The following is a 20,156-nucleotide window of genomic DNA, read 5'->3' as shown; positions in this document are numbered from 1 at the left end:
AAGGCTCAAAAGGGAGCCACATGCAAGTCAAGAAAAGCTGGTGGGCCCGGCGGCGTGGCCTAGTGGCTAAAGTCCTCGCCTTGAACATGCAGGGATCCCATATGGGCGCCGGTTCTAATCCCGGCAGCTCCACTTCCCACCCAGCTCCCTGATTGTGGCCCGGGAAAGCAGTCGAGGACGGCCCAAAGCTTTGGGACCCTGCACCCGCGTGGGAGACCCGGAAGAGGCTCCTGGCTTCGGATTGGCATAGTATCGGCCCGTTGCGCTCACTTGGGGAGTGAATCATTGGATGGAAGATCTTCCTCTCTGTCTCTCCTCTGTGTATATCCGCCTTTCCAATTAAAAAATAATAAAAATAAATCTTATAAAAAAAAAACAAACAAAAAACCATGGCCCTGCGAGCAAGGCGGGGGCCCTGCCGGGACAGCCTGAACCCCAGCGGATGCAGGGGAGCACGGAAAACCGAGCTCTGTGCCGATTCTGCGCCCTCTCTCTGTTCTGTAGAGGACGGCTGCAGCAGGCCTGGGCGGGGACACGGCGACACAGCAGCATCGCAGACACGTGTGGTCACGCAGACGGCCCACGGAACCCCGTGCAAGGGCACCGAGAACTCTAGACGCACACACACCCGGCGACATCCCTCCGACAGGGGTGCTGCGCTCCCCACCTCGCAAGGCGGGATGAGGGGGCGCACTGTAGCGAAAGCAGCGTGCAGACCGTGGCTCCGACTCACCTGTCCTTCTCGTTCTCCCATCATGGATCGCGAACCTTCTCTCCTGAAAAAGGGAGTTCAAATCAAACCAGCAGCAGAGGGGGCAGGGCCAGCAGAGGCCGACGCTGTCGCCTGGCGCGAGGCCAGGGATGCGGGGCTGGCCCCACACGCGGCTGAAGTGGGTGGAGAGCGCCCAGGGCTGGGAACGGCCAGCCTCTGCTCCCGTCGGAGACGCACGCAGGGCCCCCACGCACCTGTCCACCGAGTGGTTGGGGTAGCGGCCCCGGTCCCTGTGGTCAAAGTCGTGGAAACGGTCCTGCCGGTTGAAGTCCGAGTGATAGCGCTCGTCCAGCGCAGCCCGCTTGGCTTCCGGCCAGTAGGTGTCGTCTCGCCTGCGTGGGGACAGAGAACACCATGCATCCCTGGGGGGCAGCAGCAGGGGGCCGGGTCCGCGCCCAGGGCTGCTGGCCTGTGCTCCGTTGGTCCCACCCGGGCAGCAGGGGCCCGCACTGTGGGAAGCTGGCAGAGGCGCTGCTGGGCAGCAGCACCAACTGGGCTGCCTCAACAGAGGACCCCGGTGGACCCCGAAGGCATTGGGCCCGACAGCACCATGCGTGCTAATCCACACAGCAAAGGGATGGCAAGCGGGGTCCAGGCCAGCCGCGAGCATGTTGGCCGAGTCCCCAGTTTTAGACGGCTAGGCCTGGCCGTGGGCTCCCTTGCTGATGTGCAGCCTGTTGGGGTCTTTTCAGGAAAGTCAAGCTGACCCTGGCCTGGTGCCTGGTGGCCTCTGGCTGCTCACAGAGCCCGACAGCCCACTAGCTGCAGGGACCCAAGCCCATCTTCAAGCTCGGCCCACGCCCAGCCCCGACTAGAGCAGAGGCCTCTGCGGGCCCACCTGCCGTCCAGGTCGTAGGGCCGCCGCCCGGCCGGCCGCCGCTCCTGCTCGTAGCGCAGTTCCTGCTGCCGCCGCAGCTCCTCCCGCTCCCGGTGGATGCGCTCCTGCTCACGCCGCCGCTCCTGCTCCACGTGCATGCGCTCGCGCTCCAGCCGCTCCCGCTCCATGCGTTCGCGCTCCAGCCGGTGCCGGTGGAAGGCCAGCCGCTCGCGGGCAAACTCGAGCCGCTCTCGCTCCTCGCGCTCCCACTGAGCCTGCAGCCGCTGCTCCCGCTCACTGCGCTCGCGCTCCCTGCGTGGGGACGGCAGCCGTGAAGGCAGCGTCACGGGGGGCAGACCCAGCATGGGGCACCCTGTCCTGGACCACCGCCTTTCACTGGGGGCAGCCAGAAAACCGCTGCCTCCCAAGCCCCCGCAGGAGGCGAGCACCTGCTCCCAGTCATGCCAACGCTGGCAGACACAGAGCAAGGTGGGACTGACACGCAGGAGTCGCTGGGCCGTGACCGGGACCCCAGCCTCGCGGACACGGCAGCCAGCTGGGACAGGGCCTGCCTCTGGACAGCCGGAACCGGCCTCCGGGTGTCTGACAACAGGCACTTCAGCCGAAGGCTAGCACAGCATGCTGTGCAGGGTGGCTGGCACGGCACGGCTGACACCTCGGATCCCATGTCCGCGTGTCTTCAGACGCAAGTACTCGCACCCACGGATACGTGTGAGCCTGCCTCACTTCACACCAGTCGGTGTGGCCTCCTTGGTTCACCCATGATGGAGAGCCCCGCACCCACAGGATGCCACGGCCAGCACCCACCCGACGGCACGCCTGCCTCCCCAGCTTGTGCCTGGGTGCGAGTCAATGTCCTCCCCCCGGTGAGCTCTCGGGGCCTGCTGTCATGGCCTCTGCCCATCTCTCATTTTCCCATCTGTGTGGTTTTCCACAGTGCAGTTCAATCCCTTCAGCTTCCTCAGCATCTCCCTTTAGGGCTTCCGAGGCCGAGCAGCGCCTTCCCTCGGGCAGCTGCCCAGCTGGCTGCACTCCGGCAGGGACACGAGCGAGGCTGCCCAAGCCGCCCATCCCTGCCCGAGGCCCTGGCATCGTCTTGCCCTTTCAGGCTCTCACCTGCGGGACTCTGAGTCCCTGGACTTGCGAGACTCCTTGACCTTGTCGAAGGACACGGTGGACCGCTTCTCCCTGCTGGCTGACTTGCGGTCTTGGCTTTTGGAGGCCTAGTTCACAAAAATACAACGTCAGGGGGGCAGGGACAAAGGAACACCCTCAGCTGTGTCTGTGCAGCCAGCGTGGAGACCAGAACTACTCAGCGAGAGGCTCGTCCCGCGTGGGACATGCTTTCCCCAACACGCCAGGCGGCCCGAGTGAGCCAGGCGCCTAAAGCCAAACCCAGGGACGCCGAGGTTGCTCCCCGCTCCTGCAGTGTGCTTTCGCCACCCCCCCCAGGTACAAGCTTCCCCCGCTCCGTATTTGGAAAGGCGCAAAGCTCTGCTGCTGGGGCAGAGCAGCGCGCTGGTGGCAGAGGGAGGAGAGCCGGGGCCTCGGGCAGGACACTCACTCGCTCTTTGGTCGCCGACATCTTGACGCTAATCACGGGCACCCCTTTCGACTTGTCCATGACCACGGTTCGCTCGGTGCCGCGGCTCCCTAGAGGACAAGGGCCCGGGCACGATGAGAACCAACACCCAAACAGCAGCGCAACCAGCCCACTCGAATCTCGGTGCCACGAAGGGAGTTACCTGACTTGGTAGCCCGGGACGGGTCCGAGGGCCCTGGCTTCTGCTCGTCTGGGTCCTTACTCTTGTCGCCAGGCCCATCCTCACTCCTGCGAGCCTCCTCCTTCCTGTCGGCTTTCTCGTCCCTCCGGACGTTGGCAGCCCTGCAGGCAGAGTGGGCGTCTAAGGCAGCTGGCCAGCCCCTGGCCGCGCAGCGGGTGCCAGTGCCTGCTGAGGACACCCCGCTGCCCGGGCGGCTCATCTTCCCACCCGTCGCGGCCAGGCGGGGCCCACAGCTACCTGTCACTGTTGCTCGACTTCTCCTTCTTCCCCTCACCGTCTCTTTTGTCAGAGGTTTTCTTCCCCGTGGGTTCATTTTTGGCCTGCAATAGCCAGGCGCGGCAGGCGTTAGCGCACGATCGTATCCCGACACAGCAACCCCGAGCCAAGAGCCCACGGGCACGCACCTTCTCCACGGAGATCATCTTCCCGTGCAGCTCTGTTTTGTGCAGGTGGTTGACACACTTGGTCGCCTCCTCTGCTGTGGACATAGTGACAAATCCGTAGCAGCGGGCTCCAGGACTCCGGGCGTTTGTCACCACCTTGGCGCCCACCACCTAAAGGCAGGCAGGTACCATGGCTCGGACTCGGAGCCCACACCTGCTCCCGCAACAAGGCCCCAGGGTCCCGGGAGCCGAGCCACTGGGGAGGCAGGGAGGGCACGCAGCTTTGCCCAGCCCCAGCCCCAGGACATGTGGCAGGCGCAGGCCCTGGGCAGGACAAGGCTGTCTCCGCACTCCTTCAAGCACCCCCTCGCATGTCAGAGGGACCCAGCTGCAGCGCGGAGGAGCAGAGGGAAGCGAAGGAAGAGTGGCAGTTCTGCCGTGCCCCTGCATGCGGGAGAGCTGGTGAGGAAGTGTCCTCCACAGGCGAGCTCTCAAGATGCTGCGGGAAGCGAGTGGCGCAGCTATCCTGGCCAAGGAGGACCTGCCTGTGGCGGCAGAGGCCACTTCACTCACTGTGTCCTCATCAACCGAGGGCGCACCCAAGACATCACAGGCTAAGCGACAACACTGCCCCGTGGGGCCCGGCGAGCACCCCAGCCCAGGGACCCCACAGGGGAGAGGCATGGCACACCCAGCACCCCTCCGTGCTGCTGCAGCCCAGGCGGCCCTTAGCTATGGCTCAAGGTCTCCTCCCGTGAGCCCCGGACATCAGTAAAGAGGGCAGACACAGAGCGGGTGGTCTGTGCTCCCAGAGGCTGATCTGGGGGGACCACCAGGTGTCTCAGACGAGAAGGGGCCGGAGGTGGCCTCCGTGTGGAACCCAAGAAGCCCCTCTGAGGAGCAGGAGAGGCAAGCTCGAGCGGCAGGAATGCCCAGGGCCATCGGCTGCCCCGCTTTGACACTAGCAGCCGTCCTGGGCGTTCAGGGCCTAAGACATGGGACTGGAGGCACAGGAAGTCGCGGGGCAGGCGACCGAGTGGACGTGGGCCATGGGAGCAGCCCCACAGTGGACGTGGGCCATGGGAGCAGCCCCACAGCGGCAGCAGTGGGGCGCCAGGACCCTCACGGGTGGGCACAGGGACTGGCCTGTGGTGCTCACCTTCCCGTACTTGCTGAAGAGGTTCTTTAGGTCCGTAGCTCTGGTCGTAGAGGACAGCCCGCTAACCCAGAAATTGCGGCCACAGCTGCTGCGACCTGCGTCACAAGAGTTCTCCATCAAAAACAACCCCCAAAGGTTATGAACCAAGACGCCCATCCCAAGAGCAGACATGTCCCCACTTGTCCCCAACACAGCACATCACTCAACCTGGCTAGGGGGGCGAGGTCCGGTCACTGCCCTCAGCAGAACTCTGCAAGATGACTTGGCCAGACACGCAGCCGGCAGCTCGTCCCCGCACAAGCAGCGCACGGCGAGGCTCGCCACGCAATCGGGCAGCTAGGCCCCGGCCGCGGCTGCTTCCTCCCACTCATCGGTACGCCTGATGCCTATTTCTATAACTCCTTTTCACTGAATGCTTGTGGTAACAGCTCATGGAACCAACGAGCCAGAAACACGGAGCGGCAGGGGCCAAACTCAGAAGTCCCGATCTGCTCCAAGGGCTCAGGCCACCGGGCACAGGGGGCGAGACACGCAGCACGCGACCAACAGAGGGGCCCCGCCAGGCCACGGTGACCTACCCTTCTCCTCTCTGGAGAGCCGCTTCGTTTCCGAGTCCTCGTCCACAGAGCTAGAGAGAAAAGACAGTGTCAGCCCGGACGCAGCGGCACACGGGAGACCAACTCAAAGTCACCAAGCGTGTGCTGAGGTCGCATACCTACCCGCAATTTAGTTCTGAAAAAACACCCCGACAAACTGGTATTGCAAATCTGACCTAACCATAAGATTTCAGACCCACAGGAGTTAATTAATTCTGCTGGGCAAAAGATAATTAGGAAGAATTAAAGAAAACAACCATGATAGGTTGAGAAAAGAAAACAAACAAACAAAAAAAGATTATATAATCAAGTGTAAAATAAATAAAGAAATCAAACATTCTTTAGAGGTGGACTAAGACCTCAGCAGCCTGGCAGACCGGCCAATCGCAGACAAAACAGCTTAGGCGTGGCATTAATGACCCATGAAAAGGAGATAGCGTCTTGGTCTAAAACTGAGAAACAACAAACCTCATGTTCTGATCAGCGCCCTCACTGGTTGAGGACTCGTTAGGAGCCGGAGGGACTTCATTACAAGCTTCAAAAGCAAACTTCTTCACGTCTTCTTTGCTATCTCTGGGCTCTGGGCTTGGGGCTTCCGTGGGCGCCTCCGCGACCTCCTGGCTAGAGGGCTCCGCGGGCTCGGCGGCCGCCGCGCTACTCTGCCCAACTGGCTTCGCTAGCCCTACAGGCTCACAGTCCGTCCTGGCGCCTCCTCCGCCTGTCTGCTCCACGGGCTCCCTACCCGCGGCTAACCGGGGCTCTGCCTCGCTCCACTGAGCTCGTGTTGACTCGCTGGCCAAATCTAAATCTCCCTCTTCCTCCTCCTCCTCCTCCAATGCCTCCTCCTCCTCCTCCGGATGAGCATGAGCGCTGTCAAAAAGGTCCTCTTCCTCCGCAAGCTTTCTGTCTGGCCCCACGCTACTTGTTTCCTGTGCAAATGGCTGCTCCAGCTCGGAACCTTCTTCTTTTACTGGCTCAGATTTACAAGTTTCCCCCAAAATGTCGAGTATTTTCTCATTTTCTACGGATTTAACAGGAATAGAATGGCACAAGGTTTAATTACCAGGGAAATCAAGCAATCACAAATGCGGCACGGGCACGGCGGCCACGCTCACACGCAGAGAACCGCTAGCTACACAGAGATTGGAAAACCCGCGGGACCCACGGTTACGCTGCTGCGCTCCTAGCTGCGCTGCGACCGACTGCTAGCTCAAGCCTCTACGCTACACGGAAAAGGATCCCAGAGACTTAACCCCCAAAACCTTCTGGCTGATTCTTGGCAGTCTTCGTTCTGTCGCCGAGTACAAATATATGACTCTTCCACATTGAGCTTCCGAAGAGCAAGTCGCTGAACTCAGTGTCTCGCCGTGACTGACGGGCTCCTTTCCACATGCTTTGCGTTTCTTTAGCGACAGGAGTCGGACGTGAGAGCCAGAATCTCTTGCGTGGGCGCCGAGGTGCCGCGGTCCCGAAGGCAAGCGGGCTCTGTTTGCGAGTGTCGCGAGGCTGCTCTCTCTCCTCTTCTGGATTCCGGTCGAGGCTCAGAGATGGAACACGTGTCCCCCTAGCACTGCCTGCGCTGCCTGCACCAAACACCACACAGCTCGGGTACTGCCCGATATCACAAGATCTGTTTTGTGGGCCGCCGCGAGGACCAAGTCTGAGGAGGCATGCGCGCTCTTTCCGCTCCAAGCCTGCCCTGCACCCAAAGGCGCCAGGCGCGTCCCCTCACCAATGCGCGTGCGCAGCCGGAAGGCGCCACTGCCACAGATCTTGTGATATGGTGGGTTTCCAATCTCTATGCCCCTGGTGTGCTCTGGGCCGGCAGCCCTTAGAACAAGGTACACTACAGTTAAGGCAACTTGCAAAATTAAAGGATTCAAATTAGAGAAGGTGGAAAACTAGAATGGTTCCAAACCCCCGCTGCTAAGTTTTTCGTTTAACAGTACCTGGCTCCAGGGATGGCTCTTCAATTTCCTGCAACAGAAGGACATCGATGAGATGGTGCCTGAGGGATGGAACCGGCCCTGAACCGCCCGAACCACGGGATCCAGCTGGAAGGGAACGGTCAGGGCTCCGAACCCGGCACCCACCCCACCCGGGGCCACGTGTGCTCCTGGCCACGGGCCTGGGGAGCTGGCCCTGCTCCTCTGGAGAACACGGCTGGCATCCGGGCACATCCATGAACACCCCACCCCACCCGCTGGCACCTTGCTGCTGCCAGTGCAGGCTACCTGGCTCTCAGCGAGGTGCTGGCCCTTTCCCTGCTTCCTGTCCCGCCCTTGGCCGTGACCCAGGCCATCTCCCACCTTCCCACAGCCCACCCTGCTGGGAATGAAGCCGGGCCATGGCCGCCCAATGAGGCTTCTCGGAGTCCTTCTCTGGCTGGGAGCCGGTCGATTCCAACTTGCCTCTGAGAAGGGCGTTGGGTGGGCCCGCTCTAACCGGGACGCCGCGGACCAGAACGGCCCTCGGGAGTATGAGAGAGAGGCCAGTCGGGGAGGGCCTGGGCTTTGGGGTGCCTGCAATCTGCCCTCTGCCCAGCATTTTCCATGGCAGCAGCACAGGGGGAATTAAAAGGAAGAATGGGGGGGACAGGGAGGGCTGACACAGCAACCCCCGTGTTCACCCCCTCACAGAACACGTCCTGAAGGCAGCGCATCTCACCCGCTTCCTTCTGGCAGTGCAGCAGGACGGGAAGACCCACATTTATGAAAGCAAACTTCAAAGTTAGTTCCCCTCGACTTCCTACTTACACACGGGGTGAACAAACAGCCAGGCTGACAGAGGCTCACGAGAGATCGGGCAGTGTCTGTGGGAACAATGCCCAGGGCCGCCCTGTGCCTGCGTGCCCGGTGCTGCTCTGCCCACCTCCGCCCGCCCTGTGCCCTGGGCACGGGCACCCCTCCTAGCCATGTGAGTCTGTGTAGGGGCGGCCACCACGAAGGATGCTGCCCCGCCCGTGCCGTGGCCTGAGCAAGAAGGCCAGCCACACGGAGAGCTGAGAGTTCGTCCTTGGGGACAGAGGAAGGTGAGAACGCACGCCCCGCTGATGGAGACCCCGACAAAGTGACCAACCTCCCAGTGGGCGCGATGCCCAGCTGTTACAAAAGGCCCGGAGCAGCTGTTTACCAAGGCTGGCCTAAACTTCGATGCCAACATTAAGACACAAAACCATTTACCTGTAATATAGTGAAGTCAGACGATGACGTATCCACATTGTTTACAGGCTCCTTGTCCTCTACCTGCAACACAAGGCAGACCTGGTCCGCACGGCGACACGAGGCGACCCCGTGCACCTGTGTGCTGCAAAGCCGCCAGCCTGGGCCGTCACGTGTGGCGTCCCTTCCAGCAGGTTGCAGGCACACCAGCAGCCCCGGCGTGGGACAGTTCCACCATGCCACCTGCACAGGGCCACCTAGAGCGAGGCCAGGACGCCTCCCGCCCACAGGGAGCCCAATGTGCAAAGGCACGTAGAGGCGATCTCTGGGCTCAATGTGGCACTGCATGTGGGCATGGCTGTTCTGGGAACTTCTAACTGGGCAGTGAGCCCTCAGCCCAAGCCACGGTGCCCCGAGGCCGGGACTGTGGTCCAGACTGGAAACAGCATCCTGGAATCTGTGCCGTGGCATCAACCCCAAAGCCACGTGTGTGGATGGGGCCGGCCCCACCCAAGCCACCCTGGCAGGCCGCACACTCCTCTCTCCCAGGCTGACTCTGCCCAACAAGGCAAAGGGCTCCCCAGACACAGAAAGGGGTTCCGGTGCTTGGTGGCTCCAAAGATTTGGGGCCGCCTGCTGCTGAATCCTGTAAGTCGAGCAGATGTTCAGAGAGGACTTTCTCCACCGTCTTACAGTGAGTACAGTTTACTGTTACCTTCCCTGAACTAAGACCGACTCACCAAGAAGGTCAAATAGTAAAACCCCCACCACCCTTACTCCTTCCTTCCTTCCTGGGACCCCGGGGCAACTGTGCCACACCTGCAACCTTCCTTGGAGCTGGCTTTTGTCTACCACAGCCCTTTCAAGTTTGTCTCTGGTCAATACTGCAGTGCTGGCGGCTGGGAGGTCCCTAACTCACAGGGCCTGCTCACGCTGGGCGTTGACTCTAGGCCGGGCGAGCTCCTGTAGGCAGGAACTAGGGACGATTTCCAGCTAGGAAGCCATCGCAGGCAGCAGCAGCGACAGACAAGCTTCCCTGCCGACCACGGGCACGGCCAGCCGGAGGGTGGCTGCTCTACGCCCTGTGCGATCTCCAGGCTGGTCCCTTCTGTAACCACGAGCGTCAGGCACTTGCACAGGGCTTCGGTGTCTGTTCTCGGGGCCAATGGGCACTGCACACCCGGGCAGCCATCTCCTGAGCGCCCCACAAGGGAGTATCTGGGATTTGGCCCCACCTCCTCTTCTGATCCAGCCTCCTGCTAACGCACACCCAAGGGATGTCAGATGTCAGCCACGGTCCACCAAGGGCCCGCACCCCACGGGGGAGCCCGGATGCAGCTCTGGCTCCTGGAGCCCTGTGTGGTGGGGAACCAGCAGTTGAAGATCTGTCTCCCTCTCTGTTTCTCTGCTGTTCTTCCTTTCAAACCAACAAGGCAGTCAGCCATCCTATTTTCACTAAGGGACAACTACTCGACCATTGTCTATGCACGTGGAGGAGGTTCCAGGATTGTGTTGCAAGTTATTAGACAGGCAGGGAGAAGCAGTGGTCAGAGCCCAGGAGCCAAGCTGGGCGCCCCGTGCTGTGCGGACACTGCGGCCATTCCCGCCCTCCGCAGCCCATCGAGGCTGTGCGCTCCTTCTGCGTCCAGCCGTGTCCCCAAGTCCCAGCCCCACTGGAGAAGAGTGGCTGTCCCCGCTGAGGACACTCTGGACGAGGTCCAAGAGGAAACGCAGAAGCACGTGGCGGAAGGGCCCTGCTGAGGGCTGGCATAGGCACGCGGGCAGGTCCCCACGCCTGGGCTGAGGCCCCCCGGGCCAGCACTCGGAGCTCCCATAGGGGCCGCACAGCTGGTCATCTCCGTGGCCTCCCACTGACCTGACAGACACGAACCCCCATGTCAATCACATTCCATGGTGACCGCTGCCAAGCTCACGTGGCAGCCCGCAGCTCCACGCGGGGACTGAGCCAGCGCGAGTCGGGTGCTGCTGCCTGCAGTATTTCTCCTTTCCCTGCCCCCCACTCCATTTCCTCAGCTGGAAAAGAGGCCCACGGGAGCCCCAATGACCAATGTCCACGGACCAGGAGCCCTCGTGCCTCGCGTCTGCTCATGGAGCTCCACGAACCCGCACGCAACCACCACACCCCTTCAGCGCTGTCCTGGCAGCCCGGTTGCAGGGACACACGGGAGCTACTGCCTCCAATGCGAGTGGCCGCCAGCTGCCCTGGGGAAGGCTCTCGCCCTGGCACGTGAAGACTGGGGCAGTAACTCTACCAAATGGGCACCTGCCACCCACTGGGCTGCTGGTGGCACTGCCCCGGCGAGTTACCTACAGCGTGCTCAGGCAGCAGCTCCGCCTCCGCCAGTTCTCTGCTGTCACACAGGGCCTCCTGGAGGGGGTCGGCGTCGTCCTCCTCCGTGCCGTCCGCCACGCTCCCGCTGTCAATCTCGGCCTCGTCCAGCACGCTGATGTCCATCATGTCAATGTCCTGCAGGTTCTCCAAGCTGGTCTCCACATCCTCCTGTGGCGGATGCCAGGACGTCACGGCCCGGCCGGCGGCCACCCTGCCAGGACGTCACGGCCCGGCCGGCGGCCACCCTGCCAGGACATCACGGCCCGGCCGGCGGCCACCCTGCCAGGACGTCACGGGTCCCCAGCCGGCGGCCACCCTGCCAGGACGTCACGGGACCCCAGCCGGCGGCCACCCTGCCAGGACGTCACGGGTCCCCAGCCGGCGGCCACCCTGCCAGGACGTCACGGGTCCCCAGCCGGCGGCCACCCTGCCAGGACATCAGGGGTCCCTCCAAGGATGTCACGAATCCCACCCGGCACCCATCCTCCAAGAACAGCCTCCCGGCATCCACCCTTCGAAGCGACTCAGCAGGCAGGGCTGCACATACCTGCCCATCCCCAGAATTCTCCTCGAGCCCATTATCTTCCACACCCTCATCTTCTGGTTTCCGCCCTAAAGAGATGAGCAGGCACAGCATGAGACCAACGAGACGCTCTTTCCGACGCTGTGCAGGGCCTTCACGTTCGCAGGGCCCTCCCAAGGCAGGCCCAGAAGGGCCACGGCCTGGGGACCCGGCGGTGCCCCATCCACTGCAGGAGCCCACTCCGTGAAGCCAGCCCGCAGAGGAGGCGCTGCGGGGAGAGCCCAGGCCGAGAACAGGCCACTCTGTAGCGGGGCCTGCAAAGCACCCTTTCCCACGGACACGACGCTAGCGCGTGGAGCACAAACGAGCTGAGCCGAGTGAGCTCCTGTTCCCGCCACCGTGCCGGCCTGCAGGTGCTGGGGAAGACCACGGCGATGACGAGGGGCCCCGCACGCAGCTCTGCGCAGGCTTTTCACTGAACAACCTTCAAACAGCTTGGCATGGATTTTTAAAATGTTTTCTTTTCAGCTAGTTGAAATGCAGAGAGAATGAGTTGAAAGAGATTCTCCACCCGCCAATTCCCTCCTCAAATGCCCAGCTGAGGCCAAGACCAGGTGCTGCCTCCATGCCTCGCTGTGGCTAAGAGGGGCCACCACCTGCCGCCCCCAGGCTGAGGGCCAGGGCAATGAGCACAGGAGCCAGGCGGGCGGCATGGAGCTCCAGCAGGGCTGCTCCCCTGGCCCCGCCACGTTCTTCCACAGCCCGAAATCTAACAGCATCTTGCTGGTATTCTTCTCCACAACTCCCTGCCACTCTGACTCTGGAACCAGAAAGGGGAGCTGCAGCAACCACAAGTGTGTGCACTGTGTATGAATATTTATTCATAAATACAAATAAAAAGAGAGTAGGAGAGACAAAGATCTCCTGTCTGATGGTTCACTCCCTAAGTGGCCAAAACACCTGGAGCTAAGCTGAGCTGAATTCAAGCCAGGAGCCAGGAGCCTCTTCCGGGTCTCCCACGCGGGTGCAGGGTCCCAAGGCTTTGGGCTGTGCTCCACTGCTTTCCCAGGCCACAGGCAGGGAGCTGGATGGGAAGCAGGGCTGCATGCATTTTTAAAAAGTTACTTCACTCCTCCCAACAGCCAAGCTGAGCCGATCCAAAGCCAGCAGCCAGGAGCTCCCACGCAGGCGCAGGGCCCAAGGACCTGAGCCATCCTCAGAGGCCATAAGCAGGGAGTTGGCTCCGCAGTGGAGCAGCCGGCACAAGCAGCGGCGCCCCTACTAGATGCTGGCAGTGCAAGGCAGAGGACGAGCCTGTGAGCCACCGAGCCGGCCCGCCAGTACACTGCCAGGAGCTGCAGAAGAGGCGACACAGCTAGGACGCTAACAGGGCCCACACAGCATGCTGGTCCTGTCAGGAGGGCTGGACTAGCCAGGCCACCTTCAACTGCCAACCTGCTTCCATCTGCTGCTTCATTCCCAAGTGACTGCAATGGCCAAAGCTGAACTTATCTGGGGCCAGGAGACTCTGCCGGGTCTCCCACGCCGGTATAGGGTCTCACTGCTTTCCCAGGCCACAAGCAGGGAGCCGGCCTCTATTACTTTCCCAAGCAGGGAGCTAGACGGGAAATGGAGCAGCTGGGACATGAACCAACATCCATGTGGATCCTGATACTTGCGGGGTGAGAACCCAGCCCGAGACAGTGCGTGGGATCCGAAACAAAACAAGAAACCCAAACCTTACTGATGTGAAAGAGAAGCATTTGTGAGAGAGACAGAGAGAGACAGACTGACTCTTTCTTTCGCCCACTGTCTCATGCACCGGACGATCAGAATAGACAAGCAGGCTAGCTGGAAGCCAGGAGCTTTTTGGGGTCTCCCAAATGAACGCAAGGGTCCAACTCCGGCAACTTTCCCAGCTGTCCGCAGGCAGGCGGATCAGAAGTGGACAGCTGGGCCTCGCACTCGTGTCTGAGCCCCAGGCTGCCGTCCCACCGGGCGGCAGGGAGAGTGCTCACTGCCGTCCGTCCCGCGCCTCAGGGTCTCCTGCCTTCACGCTGCGCTTCTTCATTTTGATGCCACCTTCCTTCGGGGGGCTGAGCACGTTTCCTCCACACCTTGTGTTTGTCTCATTTTAGGTCTTCCCAGCAAGGAACAGAAGAATATGGCAACGAGAAGCCACCACTGCCACACAAAACACAGCAAGATAAAGCCCACAGGGCTCTGGCTGCACCTTGCAGACGCGGGCGGGGTGCTGGGCTCCCACAGAGGGAGCACCCTGACCCAGCCCACCCACCTCAGCTAAGCGCGGGACCCTGCCGACAGCTGGAGATCTGGACCCCAAAATCCCTACATGGCATTCAAGCATTCCGGGAGAAGAGCTGAGGGGTGAATGGCTATTACACGGTCTCCATGTCTCCCCGGGCTGAGACAGCGAGGTGCTGCTCCCCGCAGTGGGGGATTGGGGGGCCAGCACCTGCCGCTGGCTGAGATGGGCAGGCAGGCATCAACTGGATCCCACAGGGAAGTAAGGCAGAACCCAAAATAATACAGGTCAAGTTGAGAACAAGACAGCAGACGGGGGTCTGTACCTCGCCGGCAGCTGTCGGGAGACAGCACAGCCCTGCATCTCCCGCGAGGCCCAGCAGAACGAGGCATGCTAGTCTAGCGGCAAAGGGCTTGCCTTGCACACGCCGGGACCCCACATGGGCACAGGCTCATGTCTCAGCTGCCCCATTTTCCATCCAGCTCCCTGCCTGTGGCCTGGGAAAGCAGTGGAGGACGGCCCAAAGCTTTGGGACCCTGGACCTGCGTGGGAGACCCGGAAGAAGACTCCTGGCTCCTGGCTTCAGATTGGTTCAGCTCCAGTCACTGTGACTGCTTGGGGAGTGAACCAGTGGAGAGAAGACCTTTCCCTGCCTCTCCTCTCTGTAAGTCTGACTTTCCAACAACAACAACAAAACCTAATAAATCTTTAAAAACAGAGAGAGAGCATAAACATCAGAGGCAGCAGCTCGAGTCCCACAAGGTCCAAGGTTAGCTGAAGCAGGAGGCGGCCTCTCCAGCTGTGGTTATGTAACAGCTGCTCTGGGGAAATGCTCCAGCACGTGGGACTCCGTCAACAGAATGAGGCGCAGGCCGTGCAAGGCCAACCCTGGACTGAGGACATCCGGGGAGGAAGGCCTTACGCCATTCCTGGAACTCTCCTCTAGAGCAGCCCAGGATTAGGCAAACAGGCCGGCTGCCCAGTTGCCCAGCGCCCAACAGGACAGAACAGTCAGGAACTTCCGTGACGACCTCACCACGCGGCATCTACTGCTGCAGACAATTAGAGTTTGCTAAACAAGATCTGATGCAAAACCAGATGCTACTGCGAAAGATTTTGTCCTTTGAGTAACTCCCGTTGGCTGGTGCAAAAGAGACACCATCTCGGGCCCAGTGCTGTAGCCTAGCAGCCAAAGCCCTCGCCTTGCATGCGCCGGGTTCCCATATGGGTGCCGGGTTTAACCTCGGCATCCCCACTTCCCATCCAGCTCCCTGCCTGTGGCCTGGGAAAGCAGTGGAGGACGGCCCAAAGCCTTGGGACCCTGCACCCGCGTGGGAGACCCAGAAGAGGTTCCTGGCTCCTGGCTTTGGATTAGCTCAGCTCCGGCCATTGTGGCCACTTGGGGAGAGAACCAGCGGATCAAAGACGTTCCTCTCTGCAAGTCTAACTTCCCAATTTAAAAAAAAAAAAAAAAAAAAAAAGGAACGAGAATTGTAACATGTAGAAAAGAATAAAACGAGGACCCCGCCTCCAGCACTACCTGGGGTCTTCCCTCCTCCTGCCACTACGGCGGGAGCCCCTCGCCCCCATCTTCCCGAATAAACCCTACTTTGCAAGCAAACAAGAAACGACAGGCTGTCGCTCGGCCTGCTACTGGTGTAAAGCCTCTGCGAGGGCGCGGTGACGCCCTGGGGTGACGCCCTGGGGTGGGCCTGCTAGGACTGCAAAGCGACAGGAGCTCATTCGTTCAGCAGCAGCCCTCGGGTCCCGTGGCGGGCAAGCTGGGGCACGGCGCCGGGAGAGCCCGGTGCAAGCTCTCAGCCCGGCCGCGCGGCACGAGCGAGCCGGCAGGTGCACAGCGCTCTCCATTTCTCTGGAACTTTGGCTTTCAAGTAAAAATATAGAAATCATAAAAAAAAATATGGCAAGGTAGCAAAAAATGATTCAGCGAAAGGGGTAGATTTGCTGAATAATGAAAACCAAACAAAAACCAAAGGCAATCTGTAAGCTTTTAGAGTAAGACCAATCACGGCTCGGCAAGTAAGAGAAACCTCGTGACCGAGTCCGAGCAGCCGTAAGGACACCGGCGCTCTGGCTCCGCTCCTGCTGGCGCCCACGGGACCGGCAGCCGCACGGCCACTTCCCCGCGACAGACGTGCCACCTTGGCTTCCTGCCACCCCCCATCGCATGCAAACACGCTAAAGGAATTAAACACTGAATGCAAAGATGACTCCACTGGAGCTGGAAGAACTAACGTCAAGGGCTGCCTTGCGGAACACAACACAAAACCTACAAGTCTCAGGGAACACTTCCCGTAAAATAAAATCTGCTCCCCACCACGCTGCGTCAGAAGACCAGGGCAGGGCAGCCCCGCACGAGAACGCCCCGAAGCAGCCGGGGAACAGGACTGCGGGGACAGGGCCCGGCAGGGTGCCCTGCAGAACGCAGCAAGAGGCTGCCTACCTGCGAGAGATGCGCACGAACGTGACAAAATCCTGCCACACACCATGCACCTGCACAGGTGACACAGCTCACAGCACCCACCCAGCACCTGGCACCCACCCAGCACCCAGCACCCACCCAGCTCACAGCACCTACAAAGCACCCACACAGCTTACAGCACCCACACAGCTCACAGCACCTACAAAGCACCCACACAGCTCACAGCACCTACATAGCACCCACGCAGCTCACAGCACCCACACAGGCAGTATCTACCGTTCAGCGTTGTGTAGATAGCAGCTATTTTAAAGCAGGATGCCAGCGGGCGGGAAGGAGGCTGGAAGAGGGAACCATATTCTCAGAAAGGTCTCCGTGAAAACCGAATTTGGTAAAAACCAATTAAAATTCAAAAGTAAACGTCGGAGCCCTGCCCTGACGTCAGTGCCAGCCCCCAGCAGCCCTTCCTCCACAGACGGCCCTGGTCGCGGTGAACACGGGCCCGCGACTCCCCGGGCAGCTGGCAGGTGCCCAGCGGGCTGCCCCACCGGCAGCAGCAGCAGCATGTGGGACAGGCCGTGCAGCAGGCGGGCATGGGTCTCGGACATTCACCCCCGTTGTTAACAATGGCTGCCTCCACTGCTGGCCTGACGTGCACCCCAACAGCCTTCGGGGCCAGGTCCTGTTGACTGCGCTGAGCAGAGCCACGAGCCCCGCGGGTGACTGCCTCCCTTGGCGTATTCTCCAGGACACCGCTGACCCTTGGCCCAAAGCTAGCATGGATGACAACACAGCGTGGACCCGCCACGTGACTTCTCTGCAGGAGGAGGGCCTGTGGGGACAGACGCTGCGGCTGACAGGTCTGCTCCTGAACCCCGACCATGCCCCAGGCCCCACGCCTGGCTGGGGTGCCGAGTTAACAGGATCTTCACTTGCCTGGATGACAACTCAGCCAATCTGCGGCTGCCGTGGCTTCTTTCTGCCATGAGCAACAGAATGTCACCGCGGGAGGCCACGGAGGACAAAGTCCGGGCCAGGGCACAGGGCGCAGCCCCGCCAGCACTGAGCCCAGGGTGGTAGGGGGCTGAGCACCTGCGACAGGGACAGCAGCTGTCCTTTCTGCAGGCCGTGCTTGTGCAGACGGGGCAGCCAGAGGGCCAGAGGTGTGAGCCCCAGGCAGCAGCATGGCTGAGGTCAAAGTCATGAGCGCCGTGAAACGTGGCCTGGGGTCTGCATGCCTACAGCTCACACCTGCTTCAGCCCGGTGGCCCTCGGAGGAAGCCACCTGCTGCACGGTGAAGCCATCGAGGCCTCGCTCCTGAATGCGCTCTACCCAAATGGGCCTACGGTGTGACAAGGGGCAAGTCACCCATCCTGCGAGAGGAGGCCGCCGGGAGCCCCTGCCCTGGGGGGCACCCCAAGCCCGCCCCGCCCAGCGGTACCTTTGCTGGACCTCTTGGAAGCCTTCTTATTTCCTTCGGAGGGGATTTCAATCTCATCGGGATTCCCTCCTTCATCTTCGATGGCCTAAGGGCAAAGCAAACGCCAGTTACCCCCAAAGGCACCCCCAGAGCCCGGCCCGCCCTCCGCTCAGCCCCGCAGGGCTCCAGCAGCCATCGGGCCCAGGGCTCGGGCGGGCTCAGCCACCACGGAGTTTCCCTCGTCCTCTGGGACTCAGGGCTAGTTACCTAACAAAGCTGTACTCAAACTATCGCTTAGTCACAGTAAGCGCTGAACACATCATCCCCCACGGCAAAGACTTCAACAATTGGGCCAGCGCTGCAGCACAGTGGGTAAAACTGCTGCCAACGACGCCAGCATACCCGTTTCCTGGCCTGGCTGCTCCACTTCCCGTCCAGCTCCCTGGGCCTGGGCCCGTGCCCCCACGGGGGAGAGCCCCAGGGGAGCTACTGGTTCCTAAGGCCATTTGGGGAGTGAACAACAGACGTTACCTCTGCCTTTGGGCCACTTGAAAATGAACTCCAGACAGTGCTGCCAACCCCGTGGCAACCCCATCCAGGCCGCCACGGAGGAGCACCCGGTGCGTGGCGGGCCAGAGACCAGCAGCGGCCTGCCTCACCCTAAGCCCCCACGATCACACACAAGGCTGGGGTGCTAGGTGGCCCGCCCTCCCACTGTCAAGCCGGCACCATTCACCCTGCAGACACTGCCCACGCTCAGCCAGTGCCTGGCACCCGGCAGACACTGGCAGACCAGTCCCAAACGGGCGATGCTGCCACTGCCACCGCCATGAACACAGTGCCTGGCACCCCTGCCTCTCCTCACTGCAGCATCCCGTGGGCACACGCTGTGTTTCCTGCAGCAGCCAGGCAGCTGCGTGGGGAGCCCGCATCCTACGCGTGAGCGCCTGGATGCATGTGCCAGCTCCACATCTCCATGCCCGCTGCCTGCTGATGCACTCCTGCCCGGCAGGGGTGAGGGCCCACGTGCCCAGGGCTGGCTCCCAGCTTGCACCTGGCTGCGCAGTATCTGGGGGTGAACAGGCAGACAGAACAGCTCTGTCCCACTGCCTCTCAAACAAATCACAGTGAAAGCGGAGCCCCCAGGGAACAGGGCCCGGCCCCCCTGAACCTCCTGCAGCGCCTGACCCCGCAGGCCGGGCGCCCGTGGGCCATGTCTCCCCGCGGGCAGCGTCCTCAGGCGAGCCACCCGAAGGCTCCATACGCCTCCCCGCCTGCTGCTCTAGACAACACCCCGAGAGAGGACCCTGCCTGCAATCGGGTGGGGTGGCGGGGAGGTGGGCATCTCCCTCCCCAAGAAGGCGGGAGGAAGGCCAAGGGGTCCTGAGCCCAAGCTGGAGCTTCCAGGAGGCCCCAAGACACCCCCCAAACACCCACGCAGCCCCCCCATCCTCTGCAGGTGACAACAAAAATCCCTGCTGCGGAGGTGGGGGTGACCCGGAGGCCAGGGCGGAGCAGCTGGCCAAGCTGGCCAAGGGGCGCTAACCACTGCCCAGCAGGTGCAGCTGGGGGGAGGTGGGTTAAAGCCCCAGGGCCTGGCTGGCACCCCCAAACAAAGCACTTTCTCTTCCTGTCCTCTCTCATGTTTTTTTGGCAGGAAAAGCAAGAACGGCAGAAAGCCCGGCCGCCCAGGCAAGCCCACCCTGCGACCGCGGACCCCCAACCTTCCCCACCTCCAAGGCAGAGCTGCCAAACCCCTTCCGTCGGCCTTTTTTTTGGGGGGGTTCCCCACTTCACCTCACCTCACCCCGTCACCCACCACCATTAACCCGGATTCTAACCCCAACTCCCCCCACCCCGCCAGCTTTCTGGCACGCTGACCTTGGCCGAATCCCTTTCCTAACTTGATCCCGGAAGTGCGATTTCGGGGTGCCCTGGCCAGCGAGTTCAGAGAAGCGGCTTGAGACCCTCTGTCCCTCGGGACCCCGCGTTCCCATGATTTCTTTTTCTTTCTTTCTTTTTCTGCCTTCCCTCTCCCCACGTCCCCGCCTCTCCGAACAAGAGACGCCAGAGCAGGCCGCGGCTCTGAGGGGTGGTGGGGGGTCCCCGAGAGCGCCCCCCGGTCCGCCCCCCGCAGCCGGCCTCACCTTCTTCAGCCGGTCCATGAGGACGCTCTTGTTGCCGCTCGAATCCAGGTTCCGTTTCCTCAGCTCCGCCCGCAGGTCGATCACCCGCAAGTCGCTCAGGCGACGCGTCTCGGTTTCCGACGACGCGGAACTCAGAGCCGCTGTCCCCGCCGCACTCGGATCTCCCAGGCCCGACAGAGTCTCCGCCATTCCAGGAACCCTGGCTCGGCTGTCCACTTTCCCCACAGAACCGGCCCGGTGCTTGTTTATTTTTTTTTTCTGAGGTCGGCGTCTAGACACAAAATGGCGCCGCTTGAGAGGGAACCGCTCCAGA

At 61.6% G+C, this 20,156-nt stretch overlaps 2 protein-coding genes across 8 annotated transcripts in view; both read right to left on the bottom strand.

Moving 5' to 3' along the window:
* The window catches only part of RPL36 (ribosomal protein L36), a 21,479-nt gene extending 13,477 nt beyond the window's left edge, over nucleotides 1-8,002 (bottom strand). The window contains exons 1-2 of the mRNA XM_040990975.1: nucleotides 7,993-8,002; nucleotides 769-776 (exon numbers count right to left, since the gene is read on the bottom strand). The gene's annotated coding sequence lies outside the window, so the exon portion shown is untranslated. The remainder of the gene's footprint in view (nucleotides 1-768; nucleotides 777-7,992) is intronic.
* The window catches only part of SAFB (scaffold attachment factor B), a 22,515-nt gene extending 2,359 nt beyond the window's left edge, over nucleotides 1-20,156 (bottom strand). For 2 of the 7 annotated variants that reach the window (XM_040990723.1, XM_040990725.1), the window contains exons 1-19: nucleotides 19,844-20,156; nucleotides 17,718-17,802; nucleotides 11,594-11,658; nucleotides 11,026-11,214; nucleotides 8,715-8,777; nucleotides 7,482-7,509; nucleotides 6,396-6,553; nucleotides 6,001-6,353; nucleotides 5,515-5,564; nucleotides 4,937-5,031; nucleotides 3,799-3,948; nucleotides 3,632-3,714; nucleotides 3,356-3,495; nucleotides 3,175-3,263; nucleotides 2,727-2,833; nucleotides 2,252-2,258; nucleotides 1,611-1,897; nucleotides 967-1,104; nucleotides 734-776 (exon numbers count right to left, since the gene is read on the bottom strand). In XM_040990723.1, coding sequence (XP_040846657.1) covers nucleotides 734-776; nucleotides 967-1,104; nucleotides 1,611-1,897; nucleotides 2,252-2,258; nucleotides 2,727-2,833; nucleotides 3,175-3,263; nucleotides 3,356-3,495; nucleotides 3,632-3,714; nucleotides 3,799-3,948; nucleotides 4,937-5,031; nucleotides 5,515-5,564; nucleotides 6,001-6,353; nucleotides 6,396-6,553; nucleotides 7,482-7,509; nucleotides 8,715-8,777; nucleotides 11,026-11,214; nucleotides 11,594-11,658; nucleotides 17,718-17,802; nucleotides 19,844-20,032 — 2,319 coding nt within the window. In that variant the 5' untranslated portion in view covers nucleotides 20,033-20,156. Of the gene's footprint in view, nucleotides 1-733; nucleotides 777-966; nucleotides 1,105-1,610; nucleotides 1,902-2,251; nucleotides 2,259-2,726; nucleotides 2,834-3,174; nucleotides 3,264-3,355; nucleotides 3,496-3,631; nucleotides 3,715-3,798; nucleotides 3,949-4,936; nucleotides 5,032-5,514; nucleotides 5,565-6,000; nucleotides 6,554-7,481; nucleotides 7,510-8,714; nucleotides 8,778-11,025; nucleotides 11,215-11,593; nucleotides 11,659-17,717; nucleotides 17,803-19,843 lie in introns of all 7 variants that reach the window. The other 5 variants (XM_040990721.1, XM_040990722.1, XM_040990719.1 and 2 more) reach the window with 3 other exon arrangements.

This window comes from Ochotona curzoniae, unplaced genomic scaffold (genome assembly GCF_017591425.1).
Source record: "Ochotona curzoniae isolate NIBS_2020 unplaced genomic scaffold, NIBS_Ocur_1.0 contig_605, whole genome shotgun sequence".
NCBI classification, from domain to species: Eukaryota; Metazoa; Chordata; class Mammalia; order Lagomorpha; family Ochotonidae; genus Ochotona; species Ochotona curzoniae.
Note: the sequence above shows the minus strand (reverse complement) of the source record. Positions and strands in the feature narration are given on the sequence as shown.